At 37.5% G+C, this 19,516-nt stretch overlaps 1 protein-coding gene across 1 annotated transcript in view; it reads left to right on the top strand.

The window, feature by feature from the left end:
* Positions 1-17,986, top strand: part of cdh26.1 (cadherin 26, tandem duplicate 1) — a 42,857-nt gene extending 24,871 nt beyond the window's left edge. The window contains exons 12-19 of the mRNA XM_017715581.2: positions 1,946-2,167; positions 2,341-2,462; positions 10,185-10,241; positions 11,175-11,237; positions 11,971-12,027; positions 13,922-13,954; positions 15,261-15,332; positions 17,181-17,986. Coding sequence (XP_017571070.1) covers positions 1,946-2,167; positions 2,341-2,462; positions 10,185-10,241; positions 11,175-11,237; positions 11,971-12,027; positions 13,922-13,954; positions 15,261-15,332; positions 17,181-17,399 — 845 coding nt within the window. The 3' untranslated portion in view covers positions 17,400-17,986. The remainder of the gene's footprint in view (positions 1-1,945; positions 2,168-2,340; positions 2,463-10,184; positions 10,242-11,174; positions 11,238-11,970; positions 12,028-13,921; positions 13,955-15,260; positions 15,333-17,180) is intronic.
* The last annotated feature ends 1,530 nt before the right edge of the window (positions 17,987-19,516 follow it).

Genomic DNA, 19,516 nt, shown 5'->3' on the forward strand with positions numbered 1-19,516 from the left:
GAGAGACTCCTAATAACCTAAGAAACTGAAAAGCTTTTCAGAAATTCTGATGAAATGAAGGCCTTGTGTTGTTTGCACAAACCTGAGCTCCCATATACATTCACTATGAAGCAGAAGCAGTTATTGCAGAGTTACAACCCCAATTCCAGTGAAGTTGGGACATTGTGTAAAATATAAATAAAAACAGAAAATGATGATTTGCAAATCCTTTTCAACCTATATTCAATTGAATACACTACAAAGACAAGATATTTAATGTTCAAACGGATAAACTTTATTGTTTTTTGCAAATATTCACTCATTTTGAATTTGATGCCTGCAACACGTTCCAAAGAAGTTGGGACAGGGGCATGTTTACCTCTGTGTTACATCACCTTTCCTTTTAACAACACTCAATAAGCATTTGGGAACTGAGGACATTAACTGTTGAAGCTTTGTAGCTGGAATTCTGTCCCATTCTTGCTTGATGTACAACTTCAGTTGCTCAACAGTCCGGGGTCTCCGTTGTCGTATTTTGCACTTCATAATGCGCCACACATTTCCAATGGGAGACAGGTCTGGACTGCAGGCAGGCCAGTCTAGTACCCGCACTCTTTTAATACAAAGCCACGCTGTTGTAACACGTGCAGAATGTGGCTTGGCATTGTCTTGCTGAAATAAGCAGGGATGTCCCTGAAAAAGACGTTGCTTAGATGGCAGCATATGTTGCTCCAAAACCTGTATGTACCTTTCAGCATTAATGGGGCCTTCACAGATGTGCAAGTTACCCATGCCATGGGCAGAAACACACCCCACACCATCAGAGATGCTGGCTTTTGAACTTTGTGCTGATAACAGTCTGGACAGTCCTTTTTCGTCTTTGGCACTTGTAGATGGAGAGACGAACTGTGTTCACTGACGATGGTTTTCTGAAGTGTTCCTGAGCCCATGTGGTAATATCCGTTACAGAATGATGTCAGTTTTTAATTCAGTGCCGCCTGAGGGATCGAAGGTCACGGATATTCAATGTTGGTTTTCTGCCTTGCCGCTTACTTGCAGAGATTTCTCCAAATTCTCTGAATCTTTTGATGATATTATGGACTGTAGATGATGAAATCCCTAAATTCTTTGCAATTACACGTTGAGAAACGTTGTTCTTAAACTGTTGGACTATTTTCTCACGCAGTTGTTCACAAAGTGGTGAACCTCACCCCATCATTGCTTGTGAATGACTGAGCCTTTCAGGGATGCTCCCTTTATACCCAATCATGACACTCACCTGTTTCCAATTAACCTGTTCTCCTGTGGAATGTTCCAAACAGGTGTTTTTTGAGCATTCCTCAACTTTCCCTTTTGTTGCCCCTGTCCCAACTTCTTTGGAACATGTTGCAGGCATCAAATTCAAAATGAGTGAATATTTGCAAAAACAATAATGTTTATCCATTTGAACATTAAATATCTTGTCTTTGTAGTGTATTCAATTGAATATAGGTTGAAAAGGATTTGCAAATCATCGTATTCTGTTTTTATTTATGTTTTACACAACGTCTCAACTTCATTGGAATTGGGGTTGTACATCAGTACCCTGTTAGAAATAAAGGTTCTGTGCAAGTACATTTTTCATCCATCAAGGTACAAACAATATAAACGTTCCCTCAATGGTAAAACAGTGGTTTTAAGGTCATGTTGCACACCTTATATACGTTTTTCCCAGAGAAAATACATGTATTTGTACCTTTTCATGACCTACTGTTGACCTAAACATAACAGAAGGTCCTTGAATGCCTGAATCAGATTCTTTAGGGTTAGGTAGGGTGGGTGGGGGCAGGAGCTGTTAGATGCACATAGGACTTAAGCTTTGTAGGACAGGCTTTGCATCTCCAATGGCATGGTTGATGACCACTGTTATGGTGCTTAGTAGATCTAAAAGGTTTAATATGGTTTGTGTGCTATGTTTCCACTACAGGGTCTGAATCTTCATTGATAAGTCTGAAGAGTTTGCCATATGGGAATTACTTGATTCCACTGCGCATCGAGGACCAGCAGGGGAAAGTAGGACTGGACACTCTGAATGTGGTGGTGTGTGACTGTGGGGATAAAGATGTGTGTCGATCGCCCCTGCCTCGTTCTTCTAACCTGAATGGAGCAGCTATAGGAATCCTACTGGGATCGTTGCTGTTATTGGCTTGTAAGAGTCTTCTGGAAAACTTTACTTATATTGGCAAGCAGAGGTGTTTTCTCAGCCTGATCACAATAACAACAAAAACAAAGTGCAATATAGCCACATTCCTCACCAGTGAGAGTGTAACAGATCCAATACATCATTTTCTGAAATGTAACACACTTGTCAATCTTTTACAGTACTGCTCTGCTGTTGTTTTCTTTGCGAGTACAAAGCAAAGGAATTTATACTAAACATTCAAGAGGAAGGGAATCAAACCCTTATCAACTACAATGAGGAAGGAGGGGGCTCACTCGCCAAGGTTTGTTTATCAAGTCATATCACCTCTATTTCTTTAAAAAGTGTTTTTTTAAATCTTTGTAAGTGTCTGCCAAAGTGTTGCATGATGATATCAATTAAAATAACCAAGACAGAGCAGATACTGAGTGCATAATCATTATAAAGACTCAAAAGCCTGAGAAAATAGATGGGTTTTTAGATTTGACTTAAATCAGGGGACTTCTACTGTTTTAGAAAAGGCCTGGTTGCCTTTTAATCTCATCCGAAAGGATGGAACAGCTAAGAGCAACTTGTTAGATCATGAGACTGGTGAAGTGGAATGGAAGCAGAGGAGGTCAGAGATACAGTATAGCTCAGAGCGAAATCATGCAGTGCTTTAAAAATGAATAATAAAACTTATTGGTAACCAGTGCATGACGCAAGTACAGGGGTGATGCTGTCCCTTTTCTTGGTACCAGTCAGGAGTCTCACAGATGCATTTTGGAACGTGCAAACATGACTTCACTTGTTTATGATTGATTGTCATATTAAATGTTATATATGTGAACTGACCTATGCACTTCGCACAAAGCCTAAACTTGATTGTTAGTTTGTCCAGAAAATAAATGTATTTATTATAAATAAATGTATTCATATAATATAATATAATATAATATAATCTATTTATTATTAAAAAAAATCAGTATAAACACATAACCTTTTTTTATACTTAATTGTGTTTATGCATTCAACCAAGATGATTACCTTTTTTGTTTAAAAAAAAGATGGTTCTACAAAGGTACTTTAGTAAAGACAATGGCTCTAAATAGACTCAAAGAAACTTCAGATTGATGGAGAATGTATTTTGAAAAGGGTTCTATACAGCCCCCAAAGGGTTCTTCTATTGTTACAGGCTTGACAGCCTTCAACAAGGTTCAATATAGAACTGTCTACAGTATAGTCTCCATTAATCTGAAGAACTCCTTCATGATGCAAAGAACCCTTGAACCATGCAAAGTGCTGTTTGAATGTTCGTGTTTCTATGTGGAACATTTTTTGTTTACTAAAGAACTCTTAAAGAACTATCTTTTTCAATAGTGTACTATGCCCTACCCTTCCCTACCATGTTATGCTCACTCTTACTTTTTATGTACCCTATTTCTTACCCCACCTTATGCTACTCTACCCTACCGTACCCTATCATTTCTTATCTTACACCCTTAAAAAATGGTTCTTCCAGGGTTCTTTAGTAAAGAAAAAGGGTTTATACAGAACTATGAACACTCAAAGAACCATTTCATGCTTAAATGGTTTGTTGTATTGAAAATGTTCTTCTGACTGATGGAGATGTGTTATATTCAGTTCTGTTGTTACAATTTCGAACTTGTTGCAACAAAAGAACCCTTTTTAGTGCTGTATAGAACTTTTGGTGCTGGATACAACAGTAAAAGGACCATTTGTGGCTTAAATCTTAAATGATTTTTTTCATGGTCTAATTGTCCTTCAGATTGTAAGTAATTCTATATAACACCAAAAAGTGTTCTTCTGTTGTAAGCCTGACATCAATAGCAGAACCCTTTTTTTTTTTTTTTTCCCCAAATGATTTTTTATTGATGACTTCGAGGGAAAAGCAAACCAGCATACAATCAAAATACTTGTACATAAGTCATCCATTTTCACACTTAAAAAAAAATTTGCACATACCATACAAAAATGAATAACTAAACAAATTAGAATAAATAGAATAATAATAATAATAATAATAGTTAAAAAAAAAAATAATAATAATTTAAAAAAAATTAATAAATAAATAAAAATAATTAAATAAAAATAAAAAAATATATATATTAACTCTCAACTCCTTCAACCCCCTCAATTGTTAACTCAGTAAGAGCATTAAAAAAGGTAATGAAAGGTTGCCATCTCTCAAAAAAATTTATTAGTAGCACCCCTCAAGCTAAACTTAATCTTTTCCATACAGAGGAAAAAGGAAACGTCCTTTAACCACAAGGAGAATGAAGGCAGGAAAACTGACTTCCAGCTCAAAAGAATTTACGTCTAGCTAATAATAATGCAAAAGCTATAGCCTTACAAACCTCAACCGCATATACAGGGATGACCTCGGGCTCGCTGAAAATTGCCCACAGGGGATCTGGATCCAACTTGCACTTAAACACCCTAGAAAGAGTGCAAAAAATATTTGACCAGAATTTATCAAGTTTTATGCATGACCAAAACATGTGCAATAGGTCAGCCTGATCAGAACCACACCTCAGGCAAGCAGCATCAGTGTTCGCAAAGATTTTAGCTAGTCTGGCCTTAGTATAGTAAGCCCTGTGAACCAGCTTTAACTGCATCAAGCCCAGTCTGGCACATGACGAAGAGGAGTTGATCTTGGACAGGGCCTTTGCCCACCATTCATCGCCCAACTCCCTGCCAAACTCCGTCTCCCACTTGTCCCTGAATGTAAGACCCACCTCCGGTTGGAGAGACATAATACAATTATAAACTTGTGATTTAAAACCTTTTGTGTCAGGTTTCAAACTGCACATCTCCTCCCAGGGTTCGTTCGTCGGTTCATGAGGAAAAGAAGTGAAAAGTGTTTGGGCACAATGACGGACTTGTAAGTAGCGAAAGAAATTTGTTGGGGGAAGTTTAAATTTATCACTCAGTTTTTCAAAACTAGAAAAGATTTTATTCTCATATAAATCACAGAAGTTATTAATCCCTAGATTCGCCCATTGTAAAAAGGTGGAATCAGTCAAGGAGGGGGGGAACAAATGATTATAACAAATAGGAATCAATGACGATGCTTTCTGAGATTTAGCCAACCCTCTGAGCTGTGACCAAATTTTCAAAGTTGACAAAACCACAGGATTAACTGAGTATTGTTCCTGGGACAGTGGAAGAGTAGAAAAGACCATAGCAAGCAGGGAGGTAGAACTACATGACAAGGATTCCAGTCTACACCAGTCTATCTCCGGTGAATGTAGCCAAAAGCAAATCTTTTGCACATTGGCGGCCAAATAGTAATAAAAGAAACTGGGGAGTGCTAATCCACCGTCAATTTTAGATTTCTGCAAAATAGGTTTCCTAATCCGAGGGACCTTCCCAGACCAAATGAAATTAGTAACAGCCTTATCAATGTCTTTGAAAAAGGATGTGGGTAGGAATACAGGGAGGCATTGGAATAAGTATAAAAATGTAGGTAAAATGCTCATCTTCACACATTGGACTCTACCGGCCAAGGAGAGAGGGAGACTATTCCATCTCTGAAAATCAGCATTCATCTCTGCAATCAAAGGGGGAAAATTAGCATGTACAATCGATGATATATTGTGCGTAATATTAATACCCAAGTATCTAAAGCCCGCTGGTGAAAGGCGGAACGGGATAGCGGTCTGAGTTAAATTATGAGCATCCCGACTCACAGGGAAGCACTCGCTCTTCTGGAAATTTAATTTATAACCTGAAAAAGAACCAAATTCTTTTAATATCGATTCTGCTACTGGGATCGTTTCCAGAGGGTCTTGAAGATATAAAAGTAAGTCATCTGCATATAGGGAAACTTTGCTCTCTATACCTTGTCGCAGAATACCTTTGATACGCAAAGATGACCGAAGAGTAATGGACAAGGGCTCCAAAGCTAAGGAGAATAACAACGGGGACAAGGGGCAACCTTGACGAGTCCCACGAAATAAAGGAAAATACGGAGAGCTAGCCAAGTTAGTGCTCACGCTTGCCTGAGGGGAGGTATAAAGCAATTTGATCCAAGAGATCAGTTTCTCACCAACCCCAAATTTACTTAGAACAAAAAACATGTAATCCCACTCAATGCGATCAAAGGCTTTTTCCGCATCTAAGGAAATGCTAACTTCCGACACGAGGGGCATACTTGGAGTAAAAATTATATTTAATAACTTTCGGATATTAAAAAATAGGTGTCGTCCCTAATAAAACCTGTTTGTTCCTCTGAAATAATCAAGGGTAAGGTGTTTTCCATACGTTTGGCCAAGATTTTAGCTAAAATTTTATGCTCACAACACAGAAGGCTTATTGGCCTATATGAGCTACAAAGACTATGGTCCTTATCCTTTTTTAACAAAAGTGAAATAGTGGCTTGGGTTATTGTTGGTGGCAGCTTACCATTCTGGAGGGATTCATTGTACATATCTAATAAAAGCGGGGCCAATTCATCACAAAACTTCTTATAAAATTCAATAGTAAACCCGTCCAGACCAGGCGACTTACCATTTTTCATAGATTTATTGGCATCTGTTATTTCTTGTAGAGAAATTGGGTTGTCGAGTTCCATACATGTTGCCGGATCTAGGGAAGGAATTTCAACATTATTTATGAACGAGTGCTTTTGGTCTGTATTGCCAGGGCCCTCCGATATGTATAGTGTAGAATAAAATTTCTCAAAGACTTTATTAATGTCCCTTGGATTAGTGACCAAATTGCCCATATCATCTAATATCTGGGGGATGAACCTGGATGCTGCCTGTCTTCTAAGTTGGTGAGCTAACAAGCAGCTGTTTTTGTCTCCATATTCATAAAGATGTCCCTCAGACCGCAGGATAAGAGCTTCTGCTTCTTTGGTGGAAAGCAAGTTATACTCCGACTGGAGATCGAGGCGTTGTTTGTATAGAGCTGTGGAGGGATTTAGAGCAATTTTCCTATCTAGGGCCACTATGGATATAGACAGGTCCCCCAGCTGTTTTAGTCTGGTCTTTCTCTCGAATGCCAAATATGAAATAATTTCCCCCCTTAAAACCGCCTTGAGTGATTCCCACAAGATAGCATTAGATATTGAATCAGATTTGTTGGTAGCCAAGAAAAAATCAATAGAGTTAGAGATTTTAGTGCAAAATTCTTCAGTTGACAAAAGTAGAGCGCTAAACCGCCATGGGGCCCTCCCTTTCTCATATAAAGAAAACCTAATGACCATTTGTACTGGCCCATGATCTGAGATTACAATAGGTAAATATTCAATATTTTCAATGGAGTCTAGAAATTGCTGATCAGTAAAAAAGTAATCAATGCGAGAGAAAGATTGGTGAGGGTGTGAAAAGAAAGAGAATGATTTGGCTGAAGGGTTCCTAATTCTCTATACAACCATTGTCCTCCATAAACTGAGATAAAGAATGGGCCATCTTAGAACAGGGGGTACATTTGGCCCCTGATCGATCCAGCATTGGGTCTATAATACAATTGAGGTCGCCACCAAAGATCAGTTTGTGTGTACTTAGGTCAGGAAGATTAGAGAAAAGCCCAGTCATAAACTCAGCATCATCCCAGTTCGGAGCGTAAACGTTCACCAATAAGACAGGAGTTTGAAAGAGGAGGCCCGAAATAACAATGTATCTACCATTTTGGTCTGATATCATTTTTGAAGGCTTAAACAGAACCCTCTTATGAAATAAAATGGCAACCCCCCTTGATCGAGAATTATAATTGGAATGAAAAACATGGCTGATCCACCCCTTACGTAACTTGGTGTGCTCTGCTTTGGACAGATGAGTTTCTTGTAAATAGATAATGTCCGCATTTAATTGTTTAAGGTGAGAGAAAACCTTTACATTTTTAAGAGGGGACTGCAGTCCCTTTACATTCCATGAAAGAAACCTAACCCCTTGTCCTAGATTCTGGTTCATCAGAAGATAGTATTATTTCGGCAGAGAGGGAAGAGAGGGAAAAGAAAGAGAAGAAGGAAAAAAAAAAAAACAACAACAACAAAAAAAAAACAACCCATCCCACACATGAGAAACCCCACAACAAGAAACCAAATCCCAAACACCCACGTACCACCCACTTCCCAAACAACCATCCTGAACGACTTTCCGGTACGGGCCAAATCCCTCTATCTATACCCCTAACTTACACGCACTGCTCCCCACAGCGCTGTGCACAAACCTGAGTAAACATTCCAAAACCTTTAAGCAAACCTTTATGATAAGCAGAAAGTCACGTTTATATACACCTGAGCAATTCAAATACTGCAGTCGCCTGGTATCTTTACTGCCACTCTACACCTAGCTGGCCCTCCATAATAAGGTAATCATATATTTGTAAACAGTGCAGAGTGCACACATTTATAATCAAATTTTGTTACACAGGATGAGCAAAAATGAGCCATCGACAGTTTGTACACTAACATCCAACAAGTCCTCCACAACAAGGAGATAAAATTACAAACATTGCTGCATAGAGTATTTGTATTGTAATCTTATACAAGACCTTGAACCAGGTAGATCAACAGGTATTCTTACCATACCTCAGCACTCAGCAAACCCAAACGTAGTCATCATCAATGTTTGTTAAAGAAAGCCTGAGCCGCTTCTGGAGCATCAAAGGTTACTGTCCGCCCTTCAAAGTCAACGTGCAAACGTGCTGGGAAAACCAGCCTGAAGCGGATTCCTTTGCTGTACAACGTCGCTTTTATGTCACAAAATGCGGCGCGTCTGCGGGAGAGATCAGCACTATAGTCCGGAAAGATCCTGATTTTGTGACCACGAAAAGACAGCTCACCCCGACCATTTCTGAGAACGAATTCCTTATCTTGGAAGTTGTGAAACAGAATGATGAACGCTCTGGGCTTGTTATGCATACCTCCGTTAGCTGTTGGGCGACCTAGCCTGTGAGCTCTGTCTAGAACGGGTCGATACTGAAATTTCTCAGCTCCGAACACCTCAAAGAGGAGATCAGCCATGAAATTCACGGCATTGTCCCCCTCTAGTTTTTCAGGAATCCCTATCACGCGAAGATTAGCTCTCCTCGAGCGATTTTCCAGATCGTCCAGCTTGTCCTGGAGTTCAGCATTGCGGGCTCGAAGAGATTCGCATTTGTTTTCCAGTGTGACAATTCTATCACTGTGGTCAGATGCGGCGTCCTCTAAGGCTTTAATGCTACCTGCGTGCGAGACCAGAGTCTGTTTAATGGAGTCCAGTGATTCCTGAATAGGTTGTAAGGCCTTGCTCAGTGTGTTTGCGTGGTCAGATACAAGCGATTGTTCCAACTTTTTTAACGCTGGCAAAAACCACGTTGGGGGCGAAGTGTCAGTGTCAGCAGCTCGTTCTACCTCTGAAGCAGTGGCCAACCGGGAACTCTCCGGACTCTCCACAGGTGAGAGACGTTTCTCCATAGCCAACTTAGCGTTAGCCTCCTCCAGTGTAGCAGCTTTAGCCGAGAACATGCGTTCAATGGCGGGGGGTCGGGTTGCCGAAGTAGTCTTTGTTGTTTTCTCCCTGAGATTACGTGACATTGTGTAGTTACTACCGTAACTAAACTCCTGTACGGTGTCGAATAAAAAAAGAAAGGATGCTTAATTTTAGTAAAACTGAACACAACCTGCGGGAGCAGTGTTGACGCACGTCTACTCTAGCACCATCATCACCCGGAAGTCAGCAGAACCCTTTTTGATGCTATATAGAACCATATGCAACACAATCTCAAACAATCTGACCAACCATTTTACCATCAAAGAACCAATTAAACCTATATAAACTCATCATCTTTACAAAGAACCCTCGATGAAGAGTTTGTTAGCCTTGTTGGTGCTATATAGAACCGTTTCATGTATAGGAATGTTTTATGAATGCAAAGTGGTTGTTCTCTTCACTAACAAATCTTTGAAGAACCTTCTTGAGTGTACCTCACCCTATCTTACTGTATTCTGAATTACTCTATCCTCTACTATAGGCCACACATCTATTTCTAACCTCTTCTCTAAGCTCTAATCCTCTTATCTTCTCTCCCTTCTCAGGCTGAAATACAGGTAGTCCAGTCCTCCACTAATGGCCTGAAGTCAGGACCTATACAGGTGTGTAATGTATATGTATGTTCTTTTCCTTGATATACTTGTCAGATATATGACTGATATGGTCTAGATCATAGAAAATCATATTCAGTCTCATACACTTGAGGAACTTGGCAGGGGATTTGTGCTTATTAGAATACTTCTCCCCTTTGGCAAGAAACACACACTGCTTCTGTGGTTTGGATTCCTTAAGTAGGTTCTCATGAAACTTTGATGTTCAGAAATATTTGCTGGAACTACATTACCTAGATATTACTCAATCAAGCTCAAAATGGTAGTTGACATTACATTTCTGGTGACACTTTATTTTGAGTGGCGTTTTCAGATGAAATAAACATTCAACAGACTCTCAGTAACATCAACAACATAACAGTGATGTAGCAGCAGTGAGTACATCAGTAGATTATCAAGAGACTTTTAATTAATGGCATAAATGAAAATTGTTTATGATCAGTGAAATTCAGTTGTTTTTCACTTTATTTGGAGTCCAAGTTCAGATTTGTAGATGTTTAACCTGAGAGGAACTAAACATATAACGGGTTCAATACAGTCCATCAACATCCTCAACAAGCTGTTATAGACACACTGACACCATTCTGTACCAGGAGCTTCACTGGATTAGGCTTTGGTTAAGGTTATGGTTATGATTAGAGCCAGGGTGAGGATTAGGATTAGGTTTTGGGTTGAGGTTAAGGTTAGCTAATAAGGTTCTAGCTAATTCTAAGATACCTTTCAGAGATATGAGGTTTTGTTCTGACAGCAGTGATATGTTTCTCTGCAACCATTTTTTTTACATATCATTAGAGATCATAGTTCCAAACTTTTTACCAGTGGAGTATACATTTATGACTGTTATGACATCAGAATAGTGGAGTTACATGGAAGTTTTCTTACATGCACAACACTCATTAACTGTCAGTTGTTCTGTTTGCATAGCTCACAGAATTCTCTAATGGATATGGAGGGAATGGATATAATGAATCAACGAAAAGGAGAACAGTAAGTTTCACTCACAACAAAGTAAACCCTAATGCCACATTCACATGGATGCAATAGATGGACAATAGCAAACCGGATTTTTCAATTCTGTTCACCGCTACGATCTGCAATAGTTCAATTTTTCCAACTTTTGCGAATGGCAACAGTGGTGGATCAAAGTGAATGTTGATTGTTTTGGAAATCATGAATGTCAAACATCTTATTATTGAATTCCAGTTGGACTCATTATTGTACAACAAATATTAATGAGTGCAGTGAGTCCTACTGCCTTTCTCCAAATTTAATTACAATTCTACACTGCTAAAGCTCTCCTCTGATAATCATCCATTTGTAGACATGTGATTACGGCATAAATGTTTGCATAAGTTAATAATATGGTCCTTAATGAGATTATATATGATATTAGATTTGACTTATTCATCTTATTGCATTTATTTGCACTTCACTTGTGATGTTTCTTTTCAATCAACTGTGTTTTATTACTTTATTTAAAACTGCACTTAATTCATTCTCCAGTGTTTGCCTTTGTGTATATGTATTTAATTTGGTCAGGCTGTTGTATGGCTTATAGTTTTTTGTAGTACCTCAGTACTTTGCATCACATTGGCTGCTACTGTTTACATGTTTTGCAAGTCATTCTGGATGATGGCATCTGCTGAATGTAAATATAAATTTGGTTGTAACCTTTTGATTTGCACAAATATGAGGTGTTCTGGACATTTTCACCTTCTAGATGTCTTCAGGGGGCTTTCAGGAGACAACTGAGGCTGGCAGAACCTTGATGAGTCGGGTGAGTCTCTAGTAGCTGAATAACGTACACATTTCTGTGCATTGGATTTGATCAGGCTGATGGGAGATGTATATGACTGTATATTTTTCTCTCTGCACTACATAGCTGACCCATTAAATGGCCAGAGCCCACCAAAGGTTATTACACACTTGTATAATCTAAGAAAGCTTAGCCAGTTTGCATTAAAGTCCCTGAAGTTAGTTAGATATGGGTTTAGCACACAGGCAGTGACAGTGATGCAGCACAAACAAACCCACAGGAAAAAAAGGCATCAGCAAAAGATTAAATTCGTTTTAACGATATGTCTGAACTTCATAACCTTTTCGTTAACCCCTTAAAACCTCAGGCTTATTACTTACTAAAACTTATTTATTCAGTAACTACAGGGACTTCAATGCAAACTGGTTGAGCTATTCTTAGGTTATAGAACCTAATCCATTGAAAATGTGTTTTCTAAATTGTATTGACTCCACACACCCTGTCTCGTCTCCAGCATTTTTTATTTTATTGTTCTGTTTTAAAACATTAGGTTATGAGAAGGTACAAATACAATATGTACCTTTCATCTTTACATTTCACATTTACATTATTTGTACCTTAATGAGTGAACAATGGACCTGTGCAGAAATATAACCGTAGAGTTATTTTGACATATCTTACCACTAGGATCGTGGTAATAGGTCAAGCTGTGCTCGTGAAATTTTAGCATGTACAGAATTTGTGTGGCCCTTAATAAATATATCTGTCAGATGAGACCTAAAGCAGATGGGAGGACCTAAAGTAGAAGAATGTAATGTATACCTAAAGCACTCTTTACATACTGTGTGTGCATGTTCATACAAGCTCAGCTGTATATGACAGTGCTAAACTTTGTTCCCCTCTAAATGAGACAAAAAGTTTTTTGAGCCTTAATAAATGTATGTTCTGATTTCCATTGTTTGAAACACTATTAATAAATGTAGTTAATAAACATGTCATTTTGTTTACTTCTCTATAAAATAAGAATTAAAGGCAAAAATGCAGATTTTTTAAAGGCAAAAAAGTGATTATGGGCTTTGCTACACTCTCAGAAATAAAGGTAGCAAACTGTCATGTCACTGGGGTGGAACCCTCAAGGGTACATCTTAGTACCTTTAGTCAGGGAACATAATTGTACCATAATGCATTGAATTATATTTTCTATATTTTCTACCTTGTCTCATCTCCAGGCTTTTTTATTTTATTGTTTTGTTTTAAAACATTAGGTCATGAAAAGGTACAAATGCATACTTGTCACCTAGAAAAATGTATTTAAGGTTCACCACTGTTGTACTTTTGAGGGCCCATTTATATTGTTTGTACCATGATGAATCAAAAATGTACCTGCACAGAACCTTTACTTCTAACAGCGCAAAGAAATTGTGAAATTATTTCAGCTGGTGTTTGTGTTCAGTTTTGCTGCCTGTGGTCTATGTGCTGCATCTTTGAGTGCGTAGCGCTAGATGGCTGGCTATGGTTTTTGTGGTGTGGTGCATCTTCCTGCATCTTCTTCATCTAATAGGGCTTTCCTTAGCTGATCCTCCATTGAATTCAGGGGAACAAAAGGAACAGAAGCTGTTTTGATAGAGAAAGAAAAAATGAAGCCGCCATGAAGCCGTGACTGTGCTCGGTCCTGACCTGACCTGTTCATGTGTCAGAGCCAAAACTTATAAACTGTAATTTGGGAAGTCTAATTTTTCAACCAAATCTCACAGAGAGTTAGTAGGAAGTTCTCATGAAAAGTTGTGCTTTGCCCCTTCATGTAAACACATGACTGGATCTGCTGTGGGGCCAACATAGAGAACACAGAGTCATAGAGAAAAGAGGAAAAATAAAGTTGAGAGAAAAATAACAGCTGTTTTTTGTGTCCTAACAGGGCTGGGTTACGAGCAGGAGCTTCACCTTCAGGGTATGCTGTCTTCTGTCATAAGCTCAATTTTATTGGTCTCTATCATTTTCCTTTACATCAGGGGTGACCACACATTCTTCAAAGAGGGCCAGACAAAGCCCTGCAATGTCAGAATACCTGAGGACTGAAATATTATTCACAAACAATTCCAAATATTAAGTTTTTAAAATATCAGCACAGAGAATTAAAGCTTTCTGTGAGCAATTGTGTTTCCTATCACTGAATAAAAGCTGCACAAGCCTTCTTATATTGTTTGATTGTTTAAGGATAAAATTAAAATGTATTTAATGTATTCATAATATTCCTGTGTTTATTTGTTAAAAAATATATGCATTTTCTGGCCTTAAACACAAATCCAAACTGCTGAATTTGCTCTGATGAAAGGGTAGTGGTTTCTATTTAGAACTATTAACAGTCAAATAATTATTTCCCTGTTTAATTTATTATTATTATTATTATTATTATTTTCTTTTTTTCTGCATAGTGGAAACATTCTTCAAATTAATTGAGCATGTGTTGATGATTTTATATAGAGCCTTTTTGATAATGGTTCTAAATAACACAAAAGTTTTTAACAATAGGAGAACACTTTTTGGCATCATACAGAACCATTTTCCGAAAGATTCTATAGAGAACCATATATAACACATTCTTTATCAATCTGAAGAAACATTTCACTGTGCAAAGAACCACTTAAGTATAAAATGGTCCTATACTCTTAAAAATTATGTATAAAATACAGCGGATGTTTATATGGTTCTTTGTATGGTGAAATGGTTCTTAATGTGAGAAAATTCTGAAAAATGTGTAGATGGATCTATATCGAACCTTTTTTGAGAAATGGGTCTGTATAGTACCATAAAGGGTTCTGCCATTGTGACATTGTCAAAGCTATAACAACAGAGGAACCCTTTTTGGTGCTTTACAGAACACTCTTTAAAAAGGTTCTAAAAAAAACACTGTACAACACATTCTCACATAATCTGAAGAAAACGTGTTCTTTGGTTGTTCATGGTTCTATACAGAATTATTGTTGTTACAAAAAACACTTGCAGAACCATTATGTTTAAGTGTGTACTCATGCGTTCTAACATCATGTTGTTCCCAAAATATTATAAAGTGTTGGTTTAAGTTTTGGTGTTGAGTTTAAAGCATTTCAAACTTCTAAAAAAATCTAAACTGTATGAATTATTACCAAATAACAGTTATTATTATGACAAGTGACCCCAAACGTTTAAGCAGTAGTGTATATTCATATTCTGGTTCATCCAGTTCCATGTTCTGAAGATGATGTTTGTGTTTCTAGAATGGGGCTAACAGATTCTCCAGGTCCTTCAGCCTGATGTCAGACTGGAACATAGAAGACCATCTTCTAAGGGTGAGACAGCTTTGTTCCTTTTTTTCTTTTCTCTTCTTTCTTTTTCTTCTCTCTCTACTTTGATGTTTCATGCTTCTGCAATGCAAAACCAGAATCAGGGGCCAGATTCCCAAAAGTGTCTAAAGTAATAAAATCTTAAATATGTGTTTCATCTTAACTTCATTCATAAGAAAAAAAGTTTGTTGTTCTTCAAAAAACATCTTAAGAATGATCTTATTTTCTTTTTTTAACTTTTTTCAAGAATACGTGCTATTCTTGAAAACATTATGTTCTTAATGTTCTTAGTGTGTTCTTAACCTCATGATAGCCTCACACATGTCTCAGGCTGTAAGAGTTGACATGGTCAGCATGTAAATGTATAAACTTTTCTGCCCTTGCTCATCCTCGTCTCTTGCTTTCTGCCGTTACCCCACACTCATTGTATTTTCCAATACTGTCTCCTCCAGTTCTTGTTTGCTCAAATCTTTCAACACTTTGTTAGATGTTTTTCCCTAATTTTGCTCTTCTGACCGGATGAACCTAGTGGAAATAACAGTTAATACAAATTCAAAATGTATCTTGTGCCATTTATGATACATGGTAAAACATAATGTATCCCACATAAGATAATAATGAAGATTTTCATAACAAAAATCTTAAGAAAATAATTAAAATTATCTTAAGGTAATATTTGAGAATTTGGGGGGTGTTCCTTATTTTATTATAGTTAGACTCTGGCAGCTGCATTCTGAATCAGCTGTTTGATTGTCCAGTTAGAAGACCATTACAGTGATCAATCCTGCTAGAAGTAAATGTGTGGATGAGTTTCTCCAGGTCTCCTTTAGTCAGAACATATCTGATCTTGTTGATCTTGTTGATGTTTTTGTGATAAAAAGCTAATTTGGTAAAAGCTTTGGTGTGATTGCTAAAACTGAAATCAGACTCCATTAGTACACCAAGGTTACACACTAGTTCTTTATATTTTAGGGCTTCCAAATCCAGATAGTCTTAGATGTGAGAAAATGTGCTATTATCCAAAAATGGGAAATTGAATGTCCTATAATGAAATATCATAATATACATAAAGCATGATGTATTTGCTTTGACTATTTCCTATTTATTAGAAGGTACATTTTAATATGTACATTTTTGTAGTTTGTCTTTAAACATTATTAAGCAAATATTAATGAAATTAGAAATGCAAAACCATATCAAATGTATTGAAGACCACATAGATAAAAAAACAGCTTTAAATTGTAGTTTAATTTACTTCTATCAAGATTAAAAAAATAATATGTGGATGCAAATTTTCAGCAGAGGACCAGTAAATGTCAAAACATGCATGTGAAAGTTGACAGAAAGATCAGTTTAGACATGCTACGTGCTCACAAGCACTCATATTTTAAAACATGATGACAGATTTCATGCTCACATGTTTTGATTTGAAATCAGGCAGTCCAATCAGAGACCTGTGAATGTGCAACTAGGGGAGAAGAATAACTGTCTATCACCACCTACTGGACAGACAGTGAAACAACAACAGAGACAACAGGTTCCAGCACAACAATACTGCGAACATGCTGTTCATACAAATCTATCTATGTAGATAGATTTGCATAAAACTATGTAGGCAATATGTTGAAATGTAGGAAACTAAAGGGATAGTCTCATCACATTGTTCACTTAAGTATAATATGTCACAAATGTTCTGAATAAACCAACAAACACAGTTTTCTGTGCTGTGCAATTGTATATATTCATACATAACAGTTATACGTCATTTCTTCTGAGCTTTCTTCTCAATCTAAGCATCAGTGTATGAAGGCCTTTATGCTAATTCTCTCTTTACTTGCTACTTCATTCCTACAGAAACTGTATGAACTTCCTGAAGACCAGCTGGACTTCCCTGAGTGCCACCCTCATGAGTACAGCTACGAGGGAATGGGAAGCACGTGTCCATCTCTAGACGAGCTCTCCTTTAGCGCTGATGGAGACGATCTGGACTTTCTCAACGACCTAGGCCCAAAATTTCACATTTTGGATGGGATTTGTCGGAAGACGATGGAAGAGAAGAACATAAAGTTGTAAGAGAGGACACAGACAATGCATTATTTCGTTTTTACTTGTTTTGATTTTTTAAATGGATCTTGGACATTTTATGGGTTTATGGAAACAGTGGGTAATCTTTTTAATATAACATTGGTGGAAATTATCTCTCAGGGGCATCAACCAATGAGAAAACCTGTTTACATTGGGCCACATCTTTTTATATTACTTCTGGAAGGAAATGCCTGCAAAAACATCAGATATCCAGCATCTGGACATGAAATCCAGTCTTTTCTGTGGGCTGGTTATAAAGCAGTGGACCTGCCAGTTATATTTGGTGGTGGAGATAAAACAGTTGTGGTATAACTGGACTAAAGCTCTGGAATGGTGACATACCTCCTGGAACGTTGTTGGTTTTAGGCGTTAAGCCATATACAGTAAACTTGGGTGAGTACTGTGACATACTGTACATACTGTAACTGCTCTATGAATGAGTACAGAGCATTTTTAGTGAAAGAGTGAAGATCACTCATCAGTCTACATTAGGTAAAGTGACATGTTGACATTGTGTTCTAGCTAATGTTGAGCGACACTGACAGAAATAAACATCACAATATATTCCAAACATATCAGTTTTGTGGTTTTTGGTATGTAACGTAGCATAAATAAAGTTAATGAGTCCATGCCTTAATTACCTTAACAAATCAGCATCAGTAAAATTAGTGAACCCTTGTATTAATGACATTAATAAATTCGCTTTAATTATAGCATTACTATAAAATTAAATTGTCTTTGTGAATTTGCCTTTTTTATGACAGCACCGTCAGCTTGTATGTAGCAAAATTCATATTTTGGCTCCCTGACAACCTCATAATTCAGAGGATCAGTGACATTCAGAGGAAGAATGAAATGTATACACAGCAAAATGTATCAGGTTTGGAACCATTTTGCTATCCACACAGTGATTTTAAATCCAGCATTAATTTTTACTAGAAAACCCACTTGATGCCAACTACAGAATGACCATCATCTTCAGTGGTCTACACATGATACATCCCTCAGCATTAGTTCTAGACTACACTCTTAAAAATGATGTTTCTTTACAGGTTCTTTTGTATCAGAATGTTTTAATTTAGAACTATGAGTTATGTGTAAAAGCCATTCTTTGCGTGGTGAAATAGATCTTCAGACTGATGATTTTTTTCAAATGGTTTTATATTGCACCAAAAAGGGTTCTTCTATTGCAGAGGTCAACGTAAATGTTACGAAGAGCCATTTTGCCCTTTCAACAAAAATCAAACCACCTTGAGAGCCACAACATTTTATGTCCATTTTATTGAGGTAACATTTTCCCATCTTGGCTGAAAATGTGTCTTAATGTGTCCTAACGTATTAGTATAGACTAAAAAATATAAAAGAAAACACAGACTTACTTTGCTCTGCTTGAATCTTTAGCTCAGATATAGTCGCTTTTTTCTGGCAGGAAACTTTTCCACAAAAGTAGAACAGTTTCTCGTAAAATGTCTCTCAAGATTAGATTTTTTATGAGGCTCTTTTATGAAGTCTCTTCTCTTCTCATTTAACTATCCTGAGGCACCAGAATGTAACTGCTGCACCATTTAAGGTGGAACAGGAAAATTTGAACAAGAAGCTGATTAATGAAAAGCTGACTTTAGCCTTATCACTTTTTAGTGTTTGTCAGTTTCTCATTACAGATTAAATGTATCAGGAAACCAGCTGGAATGATTATGTATGCAAGCAAAGCAAGCCAGCAAAGTTAATATATATATATAGCACTTTTTACAACAGGTGTTTGTAAAGAACAATCAGGATTACAGAAGGAAAGAAAAGAAAAATCTGGGTCCAAGCCCCCATGAGCAAGCCAGTGGCAACAGTGGCAATTAAAAACTCCCTAAAAGAGGAAGAAACCTTGAGAGGAACCAAGACTCAGAAGGGAAACCCATCCTCCTACGGTCGACACCGGATAGCAAACATCATTACTACGAAGTATTATAGAACAAAGTGGGGAAAAAAGAAAGCAGTGGCTAATTTGATTAGTTTATGATTATGAAGCAGCAGCAACAGCGGTGGTCAAGCCGACGGCTGGTGAGCAGTAGCACCCGATCAGGGCACAAGGGCCAACAGCATCAGATGCACAG

Source organism: Pygocentrus nattereri, chromosome 9 (assembly GCF_015220715.1).
Source record: "Pygocentrus nattereri isolate fPygNat1 chromosome 9, fPygNat1.pri, whole genome shotgun sequence".
In the NCBI taxonomy this organism is placed as follows: domain Eukaryota; kingdom Metazoa; phylum Chordata; class Actinopteri; order Characiformes; family Serrasalmidae; genus Pygocentrus; species Pygocentrus nattereri.